At 37.2% G+C, this 14317-nt stretch overlaps 1 protein-coding gene across 2 annotated transcripts in view; it reads right to left on the bottom strand.

Moving 5' to 3' along the window:
• FBXO11 (F-box protein 11) overlaps positions 1 to 14317 on the bottom strand; it is a 64145-nt gene that overhangs the window by 20094 nt on the left and 29734 nt on the right. Inside the window, exons 2-7 of one of the 2 annotated variants that reach the window (XM_021391788.1) lie at positions 11317 to 11444; positions 11133 to 11214; positions 6027 to 6171; positions 4576 to 4705; positions 3545 to 3628; positions 3330 to 3462 (exon numbers count right to left, since the gene is read on the bottom strand). In XM_021391788.1, coding sequence (XP_021247463.1) covers positions 3330 to 3462; positions 3545 to 3628; positions 4576 to 4705; positions 6027 to 6171; positions 11133 to 11214; positions 11317 to 11444 — 702 coding nt within the window. The remainder of the gene's footprint in view (positions 1 to 3329; positions 3463 to 3544; positions 3629 to 4575; positions 4706 to 6026; positions 6172 to 11132; positions 11215 to 11316; positions 11445 to 14317) is intronic. The other variant, XM_021391789.1, reaches the window with a different exon arrangement.

The raw sequence follows: 14317 nt of genomic DNA, 5'->3' as shown, positions 1-14317 counted from the left end.
TATACATACATTAGTACACTTCAGCACCTGAGAAAAGAATGGCCCTGCAGTACTGCAGCTGAATTAAAAACTGAAAATAAACAAGGTTTCTGGCAGAAAAGAGAAGAGCTATAAACTAATATCAGAATCGTGCTCTTTCGCAGAGAGCAAGGAGAATTTGTACTTCCCACTGGATGCTCTGAAGCGCTATCTAAACAAAGCAGATCTGTGGAATTGCACTTGGAAGCATTTGCTGCTCACTCACATGCTGCTCTCTACAGGTATCTCCTTCCTCTCAGCATAAGAGTTAACTTACAGGACTGAGCTTGGGTGGTCCCAGAACACCCATTATGGAATATGCCAATTAGTAAGACCAGTACATTTACATGATCCACCAGGAAAAGGCTTAAAAGAGAAGGGGACTTGTTTCAGCATTGGTTTCATTTTAAATGAATCAAAGAAATTTTGTGCAACAACTTACTGAATCTTTGCAAAAGAATTACTCAGAGAAATATATATCAATTTTAGGCTTGGATCACCTTAGAAGAGATAAACCAATATAAGAAAGGGAAAAGACAAAGAAAAGGGCCATTAATTTTATAATCAGGCAAAGAGGTCCATTTGCCAAATCTAAGAGAGTCAACATTCCACAGGAGCAGTTTGACTACAGCATAAGGACCAAAAATGAAACTCTTAGAAATAGTTTAACAGAAAGCATATAAATAAGAGACTGCCTATTTTTTAAAATAAATTAAATTAATTAAAATAAAAATTAACTGGATGTTGCTTCAGAATCCTTCAATTCCTAAAAATGCACAAAACAATTTCAGTTTTCAGTGTATAAACATAAAATAACACCAGATTCTGCAGGAAATAATTGTTAAGACCCTATGCAATCATAACAGGCAAAACGCTGAGATCCTCTTAGATCTTGAACTCTACAAAATCCATCACGAAAAACACTGCCCTAAATTTGTCTAAAGAATTTCCAGTTCAGAGATGCAGAACAGGTACCTGAAGAGGACTTCAGGCTATGAAAGGTCTTTCTTGAACACAAAAAGTAATTAATTGTGACAGTCTTCACCATCACAGATTTTACAATCCTTAAAACAACATTTGTTGCTCTTACTGTTGTTTTTCCTTGATTGGAAAAATCCTTTGACAATCCACTTTTCATTTATCTGCACATTACTGAAACCAAGTGGAAAATAAAAATGGAAGCCGTAGCTCCCATAATACAGGGCAAAAAAAAAAAATCAATTAAGACTTTCAGATCAAGATACATATGTGGATAACTGCTGAAACAGTTAAGAGGAGGAGTTTGCTATCTTGAGTGATATGAGAACTCCATGGAAGGCCTGTACTCCTGCATATAGCTGACTCCAGAGTTTGAGGTATGCCTTTCTAGTAGTGCTGCACCTCTTCACAAGTCCACAGAAGAAATCATTAAAGAAAACTGATTACCATTGCAAAGAGATTTGGCCTTACCGTTCTGAAAGGCACAGACTGAACTAGAAAGAGGCAGTTCTCCAAGGCTTTGTGCTTCACATTAACCTGTTTTCTTTTCTGGACAATTTAAGATCAACTCCCTCTACAAAGACACTGATCAATTAGTGTAGGAAGTCTGACAAAGTGAAGAGACAGCAGTGCCAGAAACTGAAACGTATACATCTTGCATTTCTGGTTTACTCTTGGAGATTTTGCTCCCCAAGACAGCTATTCTATTACAAAAATATACAATGCAGATCTCTTGCTTTCAAAGACCTGCACATAAAATTGATTTTCTGAATAACTTTATTCCAGGGAAAGGGAATTACTGCAGCAGAGGGTCTTTCAAACTTAAAAGATGCCAGAGAGTATGCAGAAACATAAATAGGTATCAAAGATGTCCTTTCAAATTTTGTCTAGAAATTGAGATAAAAAAATACCTTAGAACAGCACTGATCCAGTCTGATCTGGATTTTAAACATTGAAAGAGTATGACTCTTGCCCTAGTATCTATTACTGTCACCCTCTAACTGAAACAGAAGCCAGGTCAGTATTTTTGTTAATTCTCCAAGGCTGTGCCTGCATTTGGCAAGCACTGCAGCATATCAGGAGTGGAACTACAGAGTTAAAAGCGTCAGTGCTGAGGAGCAGACACCCACATCATGTTTGTTGCAGAACAGGCAGGGAAGAAGCAACTGTGACTTTGGATTAATCCTAGCCTGGTAACTTCGACTGAACGCACGCTGGCTGCTAGAGTGCAGCAAGTGTATTCCAGGAACATGTCTTAGATTAGTCTCATCCAAAAGGAATCCAGTTTGTGCTCCAAAACCTCTCCATAACAAACCTAAGTACTGTAAGTAGGAAGTTCAGCACATTTAGTACTGTTAGCGCAGCCCTGAACTGACAAACTAACACAGTAATTCAGTTGGACCTTGCTGATCTGCAGGAACCAGTTTTAAGAATAACACTGGAACTACCTGCCTCATATGGTCAAAGCAGTTCTCTCTCCAAGATTACAACGCCCAGGGAGGAAGTGCCAGAAAGAGGCTCACTCAAGAGCAAGACAGTTGGTAGGTAGAACAAATAAACACTCAAAAAGATTTTTTTTTTTTAATCTCAAAAAATGCAGAGATGACAACTGACTTACGGTCACTGGGGAAGCAAAAGGTTCAAGACCTCTTAACAAAAATCTCTACCAAACAAAGAAAATCTAAATTCTTACCACTCTGTTGTGTTACTCAGGATTAGTATGCTCACAGTAAGAGCAAAGAAGCAAACAACTACTCTGGCACAACAATTTGCAGACAGGTGTATTATTGTGTATTAACTCTCTAAGACTTTCAGAATAGAAGATTATTTCCTTCTCCATAAAGGATTCTTTTTTAGAGGAACAGTTGGGAGACGAAAAGAGAAAGAACCTCTAGTCTCAGAATCTTTCTGCTAGATGTTCTCATTCCTTCCTTAAGATGAAATTATAATGCTGAAGAAAATGGGACAGATACTAATTTGGTCTTGCTCCCACTGCTGGGTTCCACTCTGGAGATAAGTTATATATAAACAAATTTCATATGAACCACCTGAAAATTTCAACTGCAGTCCTAACTGAATATACCTCCTGGCAAATTCAATTTTTCTTCTAATAAAACAAAAAGTTATTCCTAGAACTAACAAGCAGATGATGGTACTTTGGTCTGAAGCATCAGCCATTTTTTGGCATTTTTTGTACAGATAATATTTATTTCACTAGGCTCACGAAGACTGGCATTTCTACTAGATACTTAATACACAAGAATATCTTTGTAACGAAGGCAGTAGTTAACACAAGTCACGCCTTGAGACAAAAATGTTCTCAGTTTAAATACCTGCACCGATCATGGTGATTGGAGATTCAATATATATCCATTCATCAGTATATATACCAGAGTGAACAAAGATAAGTCCATCAAAATGAGCTTCCTGAACTCCACCAAGAGCATCCTCAATGGTATCATAATACTAGAAGAAAAGGGAGAAGTTTACAGAGATATCCATGCAAAGATATTTAAATATTCTTAAGAATAACTGCTTAGAAACATACCAACATATTTTCTCTTCCTTTGTATCTTGCAGGATTACTGTAGAAGTGTTCAGCAAAACCTGGCTTTACATGCGCTCCTTTGTACTGAAACAGGGAAAATAGTTCATGATAAGTTGCAGACAGGTGGAGCTGAATGCACAGCCAGACATCTGAATGTACACAGAAGAGATCTACTTAACCCTTAACAAGCTACTTGCTATTATCAGTTTCATGATCTAAGTCTCATATTTGACTTCCCACATTAGGCACTCAACTGTAAATGGCAGCACCAAAACCAAAGTCTGAGTCTTAAAAGAGTGACCAGCTAAACCAAGAGCTTAGCCTACATACACAACCGGAGGCCTATGAAGGAACTGAAATTTGACAATAAATGCTGTGTACCTTATGCAATCCACAAACAATGCTAGTATTTCCATATTTTGATGGTAGCTGCTTACCACAAAACAATCCGCATTTATATGGTGAAGAAAAAATAATCTTGTACACCTTCACATCTGATTTAGTACAGCACCAAGACACCAAGTTTTAGTTAATGAACTTCTGAAGTTTAAAAACAAATATACATCACATTGTGTAACGGATCTCTTTCGATATTTTATTTATTTCCCCCTCCTACATTTTTTGAGTATCACACCCAGACATTCTTATAGTGTTTTGATACTTCGGATTAAAGGTTCAATCACATGCCTTAAAAGTAATCTGCTTAGCTCCAATCATGTCAGCTGTAAATCACTATTTAAGCCCAAGCGATATCCATATTCAGCTTGCTAGAGGAAGAAGCGTATGAATCTCATAATCAGCATGCACACATTTAATAAACCTGATTACAACATCTCTCATATCAAGAAATAACTTCAGATAGTTCCCTACTGCATAACAACACAGACCTCATCTTCTTAGTCTCATTATCTCACTTACTTTAAATTCCAAAACCCAAATCATTACTATATCGTCAGCTACGTTTCAGAAGTTAAGATTTTTACTTTTATAAGTCACCTTTAAATTGAAATATAAATTAATACTACTGTTACCAGTTGCTGAAAGCTTTCTTTCCAGGGATTTGGATGCTCATATTCTTCTGGATTAATCTGATAAAATTTACCAGCTTCGGGATGCATCATTGGACGTGTGTACTCAAATACTTCCATGTACAGTCTTTTCCTGAGTAGAAGTGTCAATCACAGAAGAAAATTAAATGTACTACACTTCCATTTTAATATACCACACTAAAAATATATCTGTTTCTTTCCCCAACAGCATTTGACACAGTTCATGACGATGAATTTGACCAAGATCAGTACCAAACACCTAAACATTTTCCGAACAATTTCTCTGCTGGACTGACTTCTGTGCTTTTGTAAAATAACTTTTGACATGTTTCAGGATCCAGATGGTCATGTTCTCAACATGTAATTGAAACGTAGGGAGAATTTCTTTTAAGCTACACTGCTTGTGAAATCAGTGTCTAATTGTATATTAACTGCAGCAGTGCTTTAGCACTTTGGAAAGCTAGTACCGTAAGAACAACAAAACTCAATATTAAGTGTGCCACCAATTCTTCTTCACCTTACAAAAAAAAAAATAAAAGGCTGAAAAAATGCATTCAAAGAGAACAAATGATTTATCGTATCTCAAGAAAAATTCCATCATTGGACAGAATACACAGGCTTAAAAGAAAATAATGTTCCAACTACAAAACAACTGGATTCTTTTGTTTAGGGTCAGAATATAAATAGTTGCAGTGCCTGAGCTGAATGATATTAAGTCTAGACTTGCAGAATGCCATTGAATATTAGAAAATGTAACTCAGCTTATAAACTGTCACTAAAATTCTCTTGGACAAAACAGAACAGCACTTCTGTGATGCCATACTCAAACGTTGTTATTAGTCTTAATCTTTATCCAAAAACAAAGAACAACAAACCCCAGCATATGAAACATGTTACCTTTTCCTTATTAAATAATGTTAATTCAGATTCCATTAATCCACGCTCCCAGTAACCCTGGGGTGGGTGAATTTATATGTCAGAAAACAACCAGAGTGTCCAAACATTAAAATAAAAACAAAACAAAAGTCAAACCCAAACCAAACCCAAAAATATCTAACAGTAGACAAACCTGCATCTGACATCAAGATATGCGTTTCTTCTCAAGTACAGACCCCACAGAAATGTGAACAAGGTTAAAGAGAGGAAGAACAGGAGTGGCTGCTGAAGGAATACCTCTCTGCATTTTAAAGTCGTCACTATTTAGCTAGTACTTATACAACCAGAGAATCAGAAGTGTTACTGTTTAACACGCCTGATCAGAAATTCATAAGTAAGCAAATAATGCTTGTGTAAACCACAGATATTGAAATACAATTTGTTTAAACACAACTAATTGCAGTTCCTAACCAATAGTTCATTTTTTCCATTGTCCTGGCATCTCGTGCAGCACAGCTTATATTTCTCAAGATAATGAGGAATAGCTTTTCACTTACCACAAAATGGGATCATTAGCCAGCTCACTGAAGCGTTTACACACACAGGCTGCTCTGCAGAGATCCTGCTCCAGCAGGTAGGAGAAGATCTTTAGAACCACTTCATCTGGCAACTTTTCCTGAAGGTATTGTTCTGCAGGTGCTGCTATTAAACAGTGATTTATATAAGGTTATTGACATATTTAAGCAGTCCAAATTCTGATCAAAATATATCACCAACTTGCCATTTGCAAGATTCCAACTTAAAGTTCAAAAATCTAAATTTTAAGTGCCCTTCATTAAAATTTGAAGACAAAGCTAGGTAAATGGTTGACCCTGGTGTTAGGTAGAAGCTATAGATTGACACCTACTAAGTGTATTTCAGATACACTGGCTCTTTACTATTAGCTTTGCTGTGGCTCAACTAACCCATACTATCCATGTAATAATGATCCAGTACCAAAGTCAACAGTTCAAATATTATGAAACAAAGGAATTGTCAGAAACAGTCACTCTGAAGAATCTACTAATAAAACTTCCCCACCTCCACACAACGAACGCATCATGAAGAAATACGCCTAGGATGTACTAAACCATCAAGCAGTAATTCCAAGATGTCCTTTTACTTGCTCCCATTTATCTGTTTTCTCATAAAAATAATAATAAAAAAAAAATGAAGCCAAACAAGGCACTAGTCTTGCCTGATGATGCATTTCTTGAGAAAGGTTTGAGAAAGTGGCTTTCTTCTCATTGCTTTGCAGAGACATCAGTGCACTTGATACCCCTGCTGTTGTACACACCACAAACAACAGCTTATAGTGAAAAGGCCATCTGTAGTCTGCATGCTCATGAGGAACTTCTGAGGCAGGTATCCTTGCAACAGGGTAGTTTTGTTTTTAGAGGTCATTTGTTTGGTTACTGCCTTTAAGATCTTTTCTCAGGCAGAACCATACAGAACGGCTTCCAACTTTTAGTGGATTTGTATGCAAGGCATTAAGAGCTTCTGCTATATTCATAATGCAATTATATCCATGTAATGCTCCGTGCATTATTAATTTTTTCCTAGAACATCTAAACCAAGGGAGCAATACAGCTGTGATTTTGACTATTACAGAAAGAAGGCTGAAGTGACCCTCAGACAGAAGACTACTGAATTTGAGGGAGTAAGATTCAGAAAAACAGTTTCGAAAAGAGGTCTCTCTCACATATACGAGGTGGTAGAAATTCTGAAACATGGTTGACTCCGCAGTGACTTCCCCTACACCTGTTCCCTGGGTGACATTCATACAATGGTGCAACAAGTGATTCACAAAGGCCAATTTCCCCTGTCGGTCTTAATAGTAACAATTGAGGGGCATAAGCTCTACAAACACGCCCCTTCAGTCAAACAAAAATCAGTGCTGTACAGAAGGAAAAAGTCTCACTGTTCTCCCCCAAAATAAACTTTTACGTTGGTAGTATTGATCATGGAGAGTAAAAAGAACCACCAGAACTTCTTCCTCATTCTTACCTGTCCCCCTCCAAATTAACATTTTTCTGTATCAGCTCTTCAATGCAGCTTGTTTACAAGCTACAGAACCACTAGCATGGGTGCAAGAAAGGAGAAAGGAATGAATGTCCAGAAGTTAGGCAAGACGGTTCTTTTCAGTGTTGGTATTATTAACGCCAAACACACAATTATTATTTTTAATAATAAAAATCTTATGAGCCAGGCTGAAGCCAGTAAATGACCAAAACTAATGAAGTGCAAGCAAGTAGTCCAGAAAGGTCTTACATTCAAGATAGACTTGCAGAACCCAAGATATGGGGAACATGTGCCAAGCCATGAGGTGAGTACAACCAGGAATCACCCAAAAATGCTACCTGCGCACTAAGTGCTGGTTTTTAAGAAGGTATTTTTCCACTGGAGTTGAAGCTTTTTGCTGTATCAAACAGGCAGCAGCAACTCATTCTACAGTCCTAATTACCCTTGAAATGCATCACACGAGTGCTGGGCATTGCTTCTGAATTCATTTTTTTCTGGTAGCATTCCAGTTAGATGTGGAGATAGAGTCTTAAAAGCTGGAACGTAATGTTGTGAATGCAGGACGGTAAATATTCTCAGAGACCTCCCATGACCTGTCTTCTGCTTTTAACATGCAAATGTTTGAGGCATTCAGTGTTATCTTCTTCCCTAGACAATTGGTTTCTTGACTAAACAGCCCGCAGAACTTCATCTTCCTTCACATTTGCATATATGTTAAGACTTGACTAAGTTTGAATGGAAAGGGGAAGTTCACTTGTGTAGTCTCTCCCATTGCTCAGAATTTCTTTTTTTCCTCCCTGCGCCACAACACAAGATAAAAAAGGATATTTTAGATGTGTTTCTTCACTGGAAGAAATGGTAACCAACTTTGACAGCATAAAAAAAAATTCCTGAAGAAAAACCAACAACATCACACCTTGCAATTTCCCAGGTAATTTTAATTGGAAAGCATTAAATTAGGCACTACTTGCACAATGAAGATAATTTTTTTTTTTTACAAGTATTTGCTGTCCTCTTCTATCTTTATCGAGAGTCCTTCAGAAGTAAGAAGTTGCCTTTCTGCTCAGTTAGATGCAAGCTACAAGTACGTTCTTGTCCCAAGTTTACAAAAACAGACATTTAAAACTGCATTGCCCTACCTGGTAACTAAAGCAGAATCATTAGATTGCCAGCTACCAGGAGTAGCGGCACACTATTTCATATGCTTGAAAAGCTTTCATACTTAACCTTCATCTTGTCAATGTAAACAAAACTAAATTAAAAAAGAGACAAAATACAAGAGGCTACCACCAACCTTGACCGCTACTCTAACATAACAATTCCAATACTGATGATTATTAATGAAGTGCTAATATAGTAAAAAATTAAAAATTAGAAACATAGCTGGCTACGTCATTCTTTTTCCACAGGATATGCTTGAATTCAATTTTTTTTTCTATTTTTGTTTTTTTCTTCAGTAGATAGAAACTATTACAGCATTACCAAGATGGAGGGCAAGAAAAGTTGCCTGAATGCAAATTAGTCTTTGTACAAAGGTGAACAATGCCATCCTGTGAATCCTGAACTGTAAATTATGTCTTGTATGGATACCATTTTTGTCCATTTAATGGCGAGGACAGTGACCAACAGCTTTTGCTCAGAACAGACGCTGTTAGTAAATATATTTCCTTGCTAAGAATCAGATGTCAGGAAATATGGCATACAGTGATTTTGGATATAAATCATTAGGAAAAGGCACAAAATTTCAAAAAGGTAGTAAGTTCTGTGAGCCGTGGGCTATGGATTTATCTGATGTATGGAATAATCAATAAATGATCCAATAACCTGGAGTTTCTGTACGTACTGCAACTCTAGAGTTCAGTGAAAAGAAAGAAATGAATTGTCTCTGAACTCAATTCTTCCAAACATGGTTAAAAGGCAGCAACTACCCAGTGTAAAATGAAAATGCAAATATAGAATGTAGCACGAGAGGAAAAAACCCTACACAATAATAAACAAAAAGGAAGAGAATATCAGATCAGTGGATTAAAACGACAAAATCACAGAAGACAAGACAAGTGGCACTGAACGCTGAAAGACCACAGCGGAAGCAAACATTTACAGTTCAGTTGATATAAGGAGACAGTCAGAACAATACTGAATTTAAAATTTTGCTTACATGTCTGATGTAAGAAACACAGCTCAATAATACCTTTTTCTTATCTAAATTTTTATTTTCTTCATTTCTTAGTATTCTACTGAAAAGAGTTTAAGTAAAGTGATGCGCATGTTTTCTACAGTGTGACTTTCTCATCAAGATGACTATGTTCATTAATCTTTCTGTCTCAGCATTGGAAGCCATTGCCCTTTAGCACCAGGACTATTTGAGGACAGAGTTGCAGAGAAAAGAAAAATCATGTCAATAGTTGAAATAATCAAAAATGTTTGGAATACTGTCAGGAAGAACACATTAAAATTTTGAAATAGCAACTATTTCAGAGCAGCAGTTGTTCAAAAATAAGAATGAAAATAAGGAATATTCTTTTTCAGCTTCTGGCTCTCATCCAGATGGACAATGCTCGAAAGCACTTCTCAGAGTCCATTCAAGGAGGAATGGTTCTCTGTTCAGACATACCCCTGCATTACTAGACCCACACCTTCATTTCATCTACAGTTCTTAAGTAAACAGCTATATGTTCCAAATGATAACATACCATTTCCACTCACGATATTCCAGAAAATTTCATGCTTACTCAGTCACAATAGCTATCATTTTCTATGCTAACAACAACAACAACAATAAAAAGGCAAAAAGAAAATCTTGTAGCAATTAGCATTGGCACAAATTTAGAGTCACATCTCAGAAAACTCAAATAGAAAATAAAAAGAGTAACCATCATCCATACTGTGAGAGACATTAACAGAAAATAGTTTGACAAGAACACTCCCTTGTCCAGCTGTGACTGGTTTCAATACAATCTCAAGAGTACAATTACAAAAAACACTGTTTACAATTCCATGTTGGAGAAGACTCCACAATTGCAGTACCTTGCCCAAATGAGCTCAGCAATGCAACAAAAGCAACATGCAGCAAACCTGTGAAAAATTCCCTTTTTAAGTATCATGTGTGATGTAATTTCTTTACCAGAGGACTAGAATAAAATTACCCACATTCAATAAAGCAAGCAGGTGAGTAAGAGCATAATGAAAAATGTATCAGAAGTGAACAACTTTGAAGGAAAATCAAGAATTGCTGAGAGAAAGTGAGTTTATGATACTAAGACTTTGCACCAGGCTTTCAGTATCAGGTCAGGAAATGAAACTGGAAGTAAAACGACAAGCTGATGTTTGGATCTGGTCATTTCAAGTATATAAATTTATGGTTAAATTATTCTTAAATAGCTACAGAAATTTAAAGAGAGAAAGACAACATATAGGGTGGATATAAAATGGAAGGTTTGCAATAAAAATCTGTACTAGAGACCAGATTCTAAAGTCAGACCAAGGTTCCAAATTTGAAGCTCAGAACAAGTTTTTTAGTTGGAGAAAAAGAAGAAAAAAGTTGGTGGGAAGGGGTTATCAAGGATGTATCCTGCACCCTAATCTTTGTACAAAGTTATTACCTGATAAATCCTGGGATTTTCCAGATACTCTGGCACGTTTAGCTCGGTGACCAAAGTTTTCAGTAGCTGAAGTGGAGGCACCCTTTAACAAAATAAGAATTAATTTGGTCATAAGGTAAGTTATAGAAAGCGCTGCTTACTTTGAGACAAGAACTTCTTTACAACTGAAACGAAATCAAGTTACCTCCATACTGTTCTTTGTAGGGCAAGCTGTTCTTTTAGGTAGAAGAGTTTTTCTGCGAAGTTGGTATGGACTATTTTGTGCACCAGGACCTGATTCTTCTGCAACCATATCTGCAGGTACATCATCATCTGTCAATCACAACAACAAGAAAAGTTTGTTAGTTAGAACTGCAGGGTGTTTTTTATACCATAAAAACCACCACAGATTTTTAGATAAATGCACCCGGACAGGGCAAGGGCGGGGAAGTGCTAAAGCACAGGGAACACTTGATGAAATGTAGTTTTATGAATGCTGTGTCCACATTAAGAAACACATTAAAAGTAAAAATGAATTAACCTCTGTTCAACACATACACAGCAGCTATACCAGAAGCTGGCTTTCTTTTCAGAGAAGTGATTAAAAATAGGACTTCACTTTATTTGCAGATGTTATTCGCTATACTAATTTCATCACACCATTACCTCAAACTTTTCACCTCTGTAGAACTATCATAACAAGGACCACTGGAGCTTCGCTATTAACCAGATGTTACAAGAAAACCCTTAGAAAATACGGCATTTACTTAAAAACTCATGGCAGATTTTTCCAAAATATTTCAGTATACAAATCCTTTAGTAAAATGGAATAAGGAGACAGAACATGAAGCAGCTTTAAAGAGGGGAGGAAATGCAGAAAGTGTGATATCATTTTAAGTTATTCATTACTTTCATTCCCTATATTTAAATATATGTATTTTTTTAACTATGAAACATATCCAGAAAAGCAAGGAATTATTTATTGTTACACATCCTACAACGAGGATCTCATAATGCAATTACAATAATTTAACAAAAAGACCAGAACAAAAGTCTTCAAGAAAATAAATCAAAGCCTTGTTTTCTAAAGTAAAAGCTGTACTTTCTGCAGACACTTAACTGTAGGGGGAAAAAAAAATCGGACTTATTTTTAGTTTTAACTGGTTTTTCATTTTTGAACTCGATAAAACATGATGTACAAATGATAGCCAGAAAAGCAATACTGTAGAGTAAGCAGTTTTCTCTATTATATTCCAGTATTAGCATGAAAAGACAAAACTAAACAAAACCACCACAGCAAAAACACATATTCTGCATCCTTAGAGTATTAAGGCAGTCCATGCTCAAAACACAAATCAAAGAAAAAATAAATGTTCTAAAACTATTCCTTCTTTACATTTCCAGATCATAATCGCATGAGCTTTTTTTTCCAAACATAAATTGCAAAACAACTGCATTTATATAGGTTTATGCATCCTATCACAGCCCAAGCTAATGCCAGTGACACCTAACCAACAAAGGTCTGAAGAAAAAATTATCTCAGTGCTTTCTTGTTCTTCTCCAACCCTATCTTTTTGCTTGCAGCAACATGAGATTGAGCACAGTGAGTGAACTGTGAAACTTTAAACATTTTTTTTAAATAACAAAACTCCCTAAGTTTAGCTAGATGCTAGCTCACTTACCCTCTGCCCCACTGTTACTTATAGGACAGACTCCTTAGTGCTGGAAGACTTTCTCTAACTCTGAAGGATGTTTATCCATTATGCATAGAAATATCAATACATGACCTGCAGTGTATGTTCCTGTGACATGTCCAGCCCAGCTCTGGCATCGCGCTCCCGCTGGAGGTTTTTGATGCCTTACCAGGTGACTGATCGCACCCCCACAATTCAGTCACAGAATTTTACATGTTTCTGACACTTCTGATAGAAAATACTGTCGTCAAGCTAACCAGAAGGCATCGGCAGCTGGAAGAGAAAGCCTGTCAGAGAAGAGCTCCCAGCTTCCTTCACACACAGCAATGGCGGAGTGCTGGGGCCCTGAAGCAGGCCTTGCAGCGGCCTGGAGCAAGGCTCCCTCCCAGCCAAACTCTGGCACCTGAGCGTGCTCGAACACTGTACGCCACTATGTTCACACCCCCTATTTCTCTGTCTACAATCATATAGAGTAATTATAAATTCTGTTGCCGATCCTTGTTACTCAGGGATTTTGAGCGTCTTAAGCCTCTTCTCATTTCACATTGAACATGGGGCATGTCAGAACGGCAATATATTTTTTCTTGTTCTTGATGGTAAATACAATAGTTCAAAACTGCCCCGTGGAACACAGGAAAAATATAATAAGCAAAAGAAAAAAAAAAATCAAAGCACAGAGGTTTGATCTCTCGGTAGGTGATGAAAAGGGCAGTGGGAAAACCCCAATCGGGTTCTTAAAAGAAAGCCAGTAGAAGCTGCTGAAGATATAACATATTACCACTGCAAAGAAGACAGAAGTCTGTGGGGGGAGCATGGAAGTAAAGGTCAGTATGGCTGAAACACTGGGAGACTGGCTAAGCAGAAAGGAAATGCACTCATTTTTTTTGCAGCAGATTTCAAAGGATGGCAAGAGTCCTGCTCAAAGATCACCTTCGTAGCACAGATGACATTAAGAGAGATGCACGCATTCACTCAGACTTCACAGCAGGCACTGGAAGAATTAAAATCTCCCTTCTCCCATCTGGCTGGCAAGGAAGGCACCTGAGGGAAGCGTGGATGCGAGCAGCAAGGCCCTGGAGCAGGGAAGGAGCATTACGTGTTACCTCTCCATAAAGGAGTAACATGACAACACTCATAATTTTGCCTGGAAACCTTCTGTGCTATGCAAGCATTTTGAAAATTCTCCCCTAGAAACACTCACATAAACATACTCCTGTTTTAAGGAAAGAAAAAAAACAATAAAATATAGAGTCTCGATGCCTCCAAAACATTTTGAGAAAACCAATTTAAGTGCAACAGTACTGGCTACTGCATCTACTAACATAAATAAAAGGCATTATCAACATCTGCTGATGGTAGAAGCATTTGCCTGATAAAAGTCATTAAACAAATTCAGGGGAGCATGTGCGTAATATTAACGTCCTCATACAACACCTGCTGAAATGATTCCCAGATGCTGTCACAACTTTAAGTCAATAAATTTGCAGTATAAGAGATCAAAAAAGCTGAGTC

Source organism: Numida meleagris, chromosome 3 (genome assembly GCF_002078875.1).
Source record: "Numida meleagris isolate 19003 breed g44 Domestic line chromosome 3, NumMel1.0, whole genome shotgun sequence".
In the NCBI taxonomy this organism is placed as follows: Eukaryota; Metazoa; Chordata; class Aves; order Galliformes; family Numididae; genus Numida; species Numida meleagris.
This window is presented reverse-complemented; position numbering and strand designations above follow the sequence as displayed.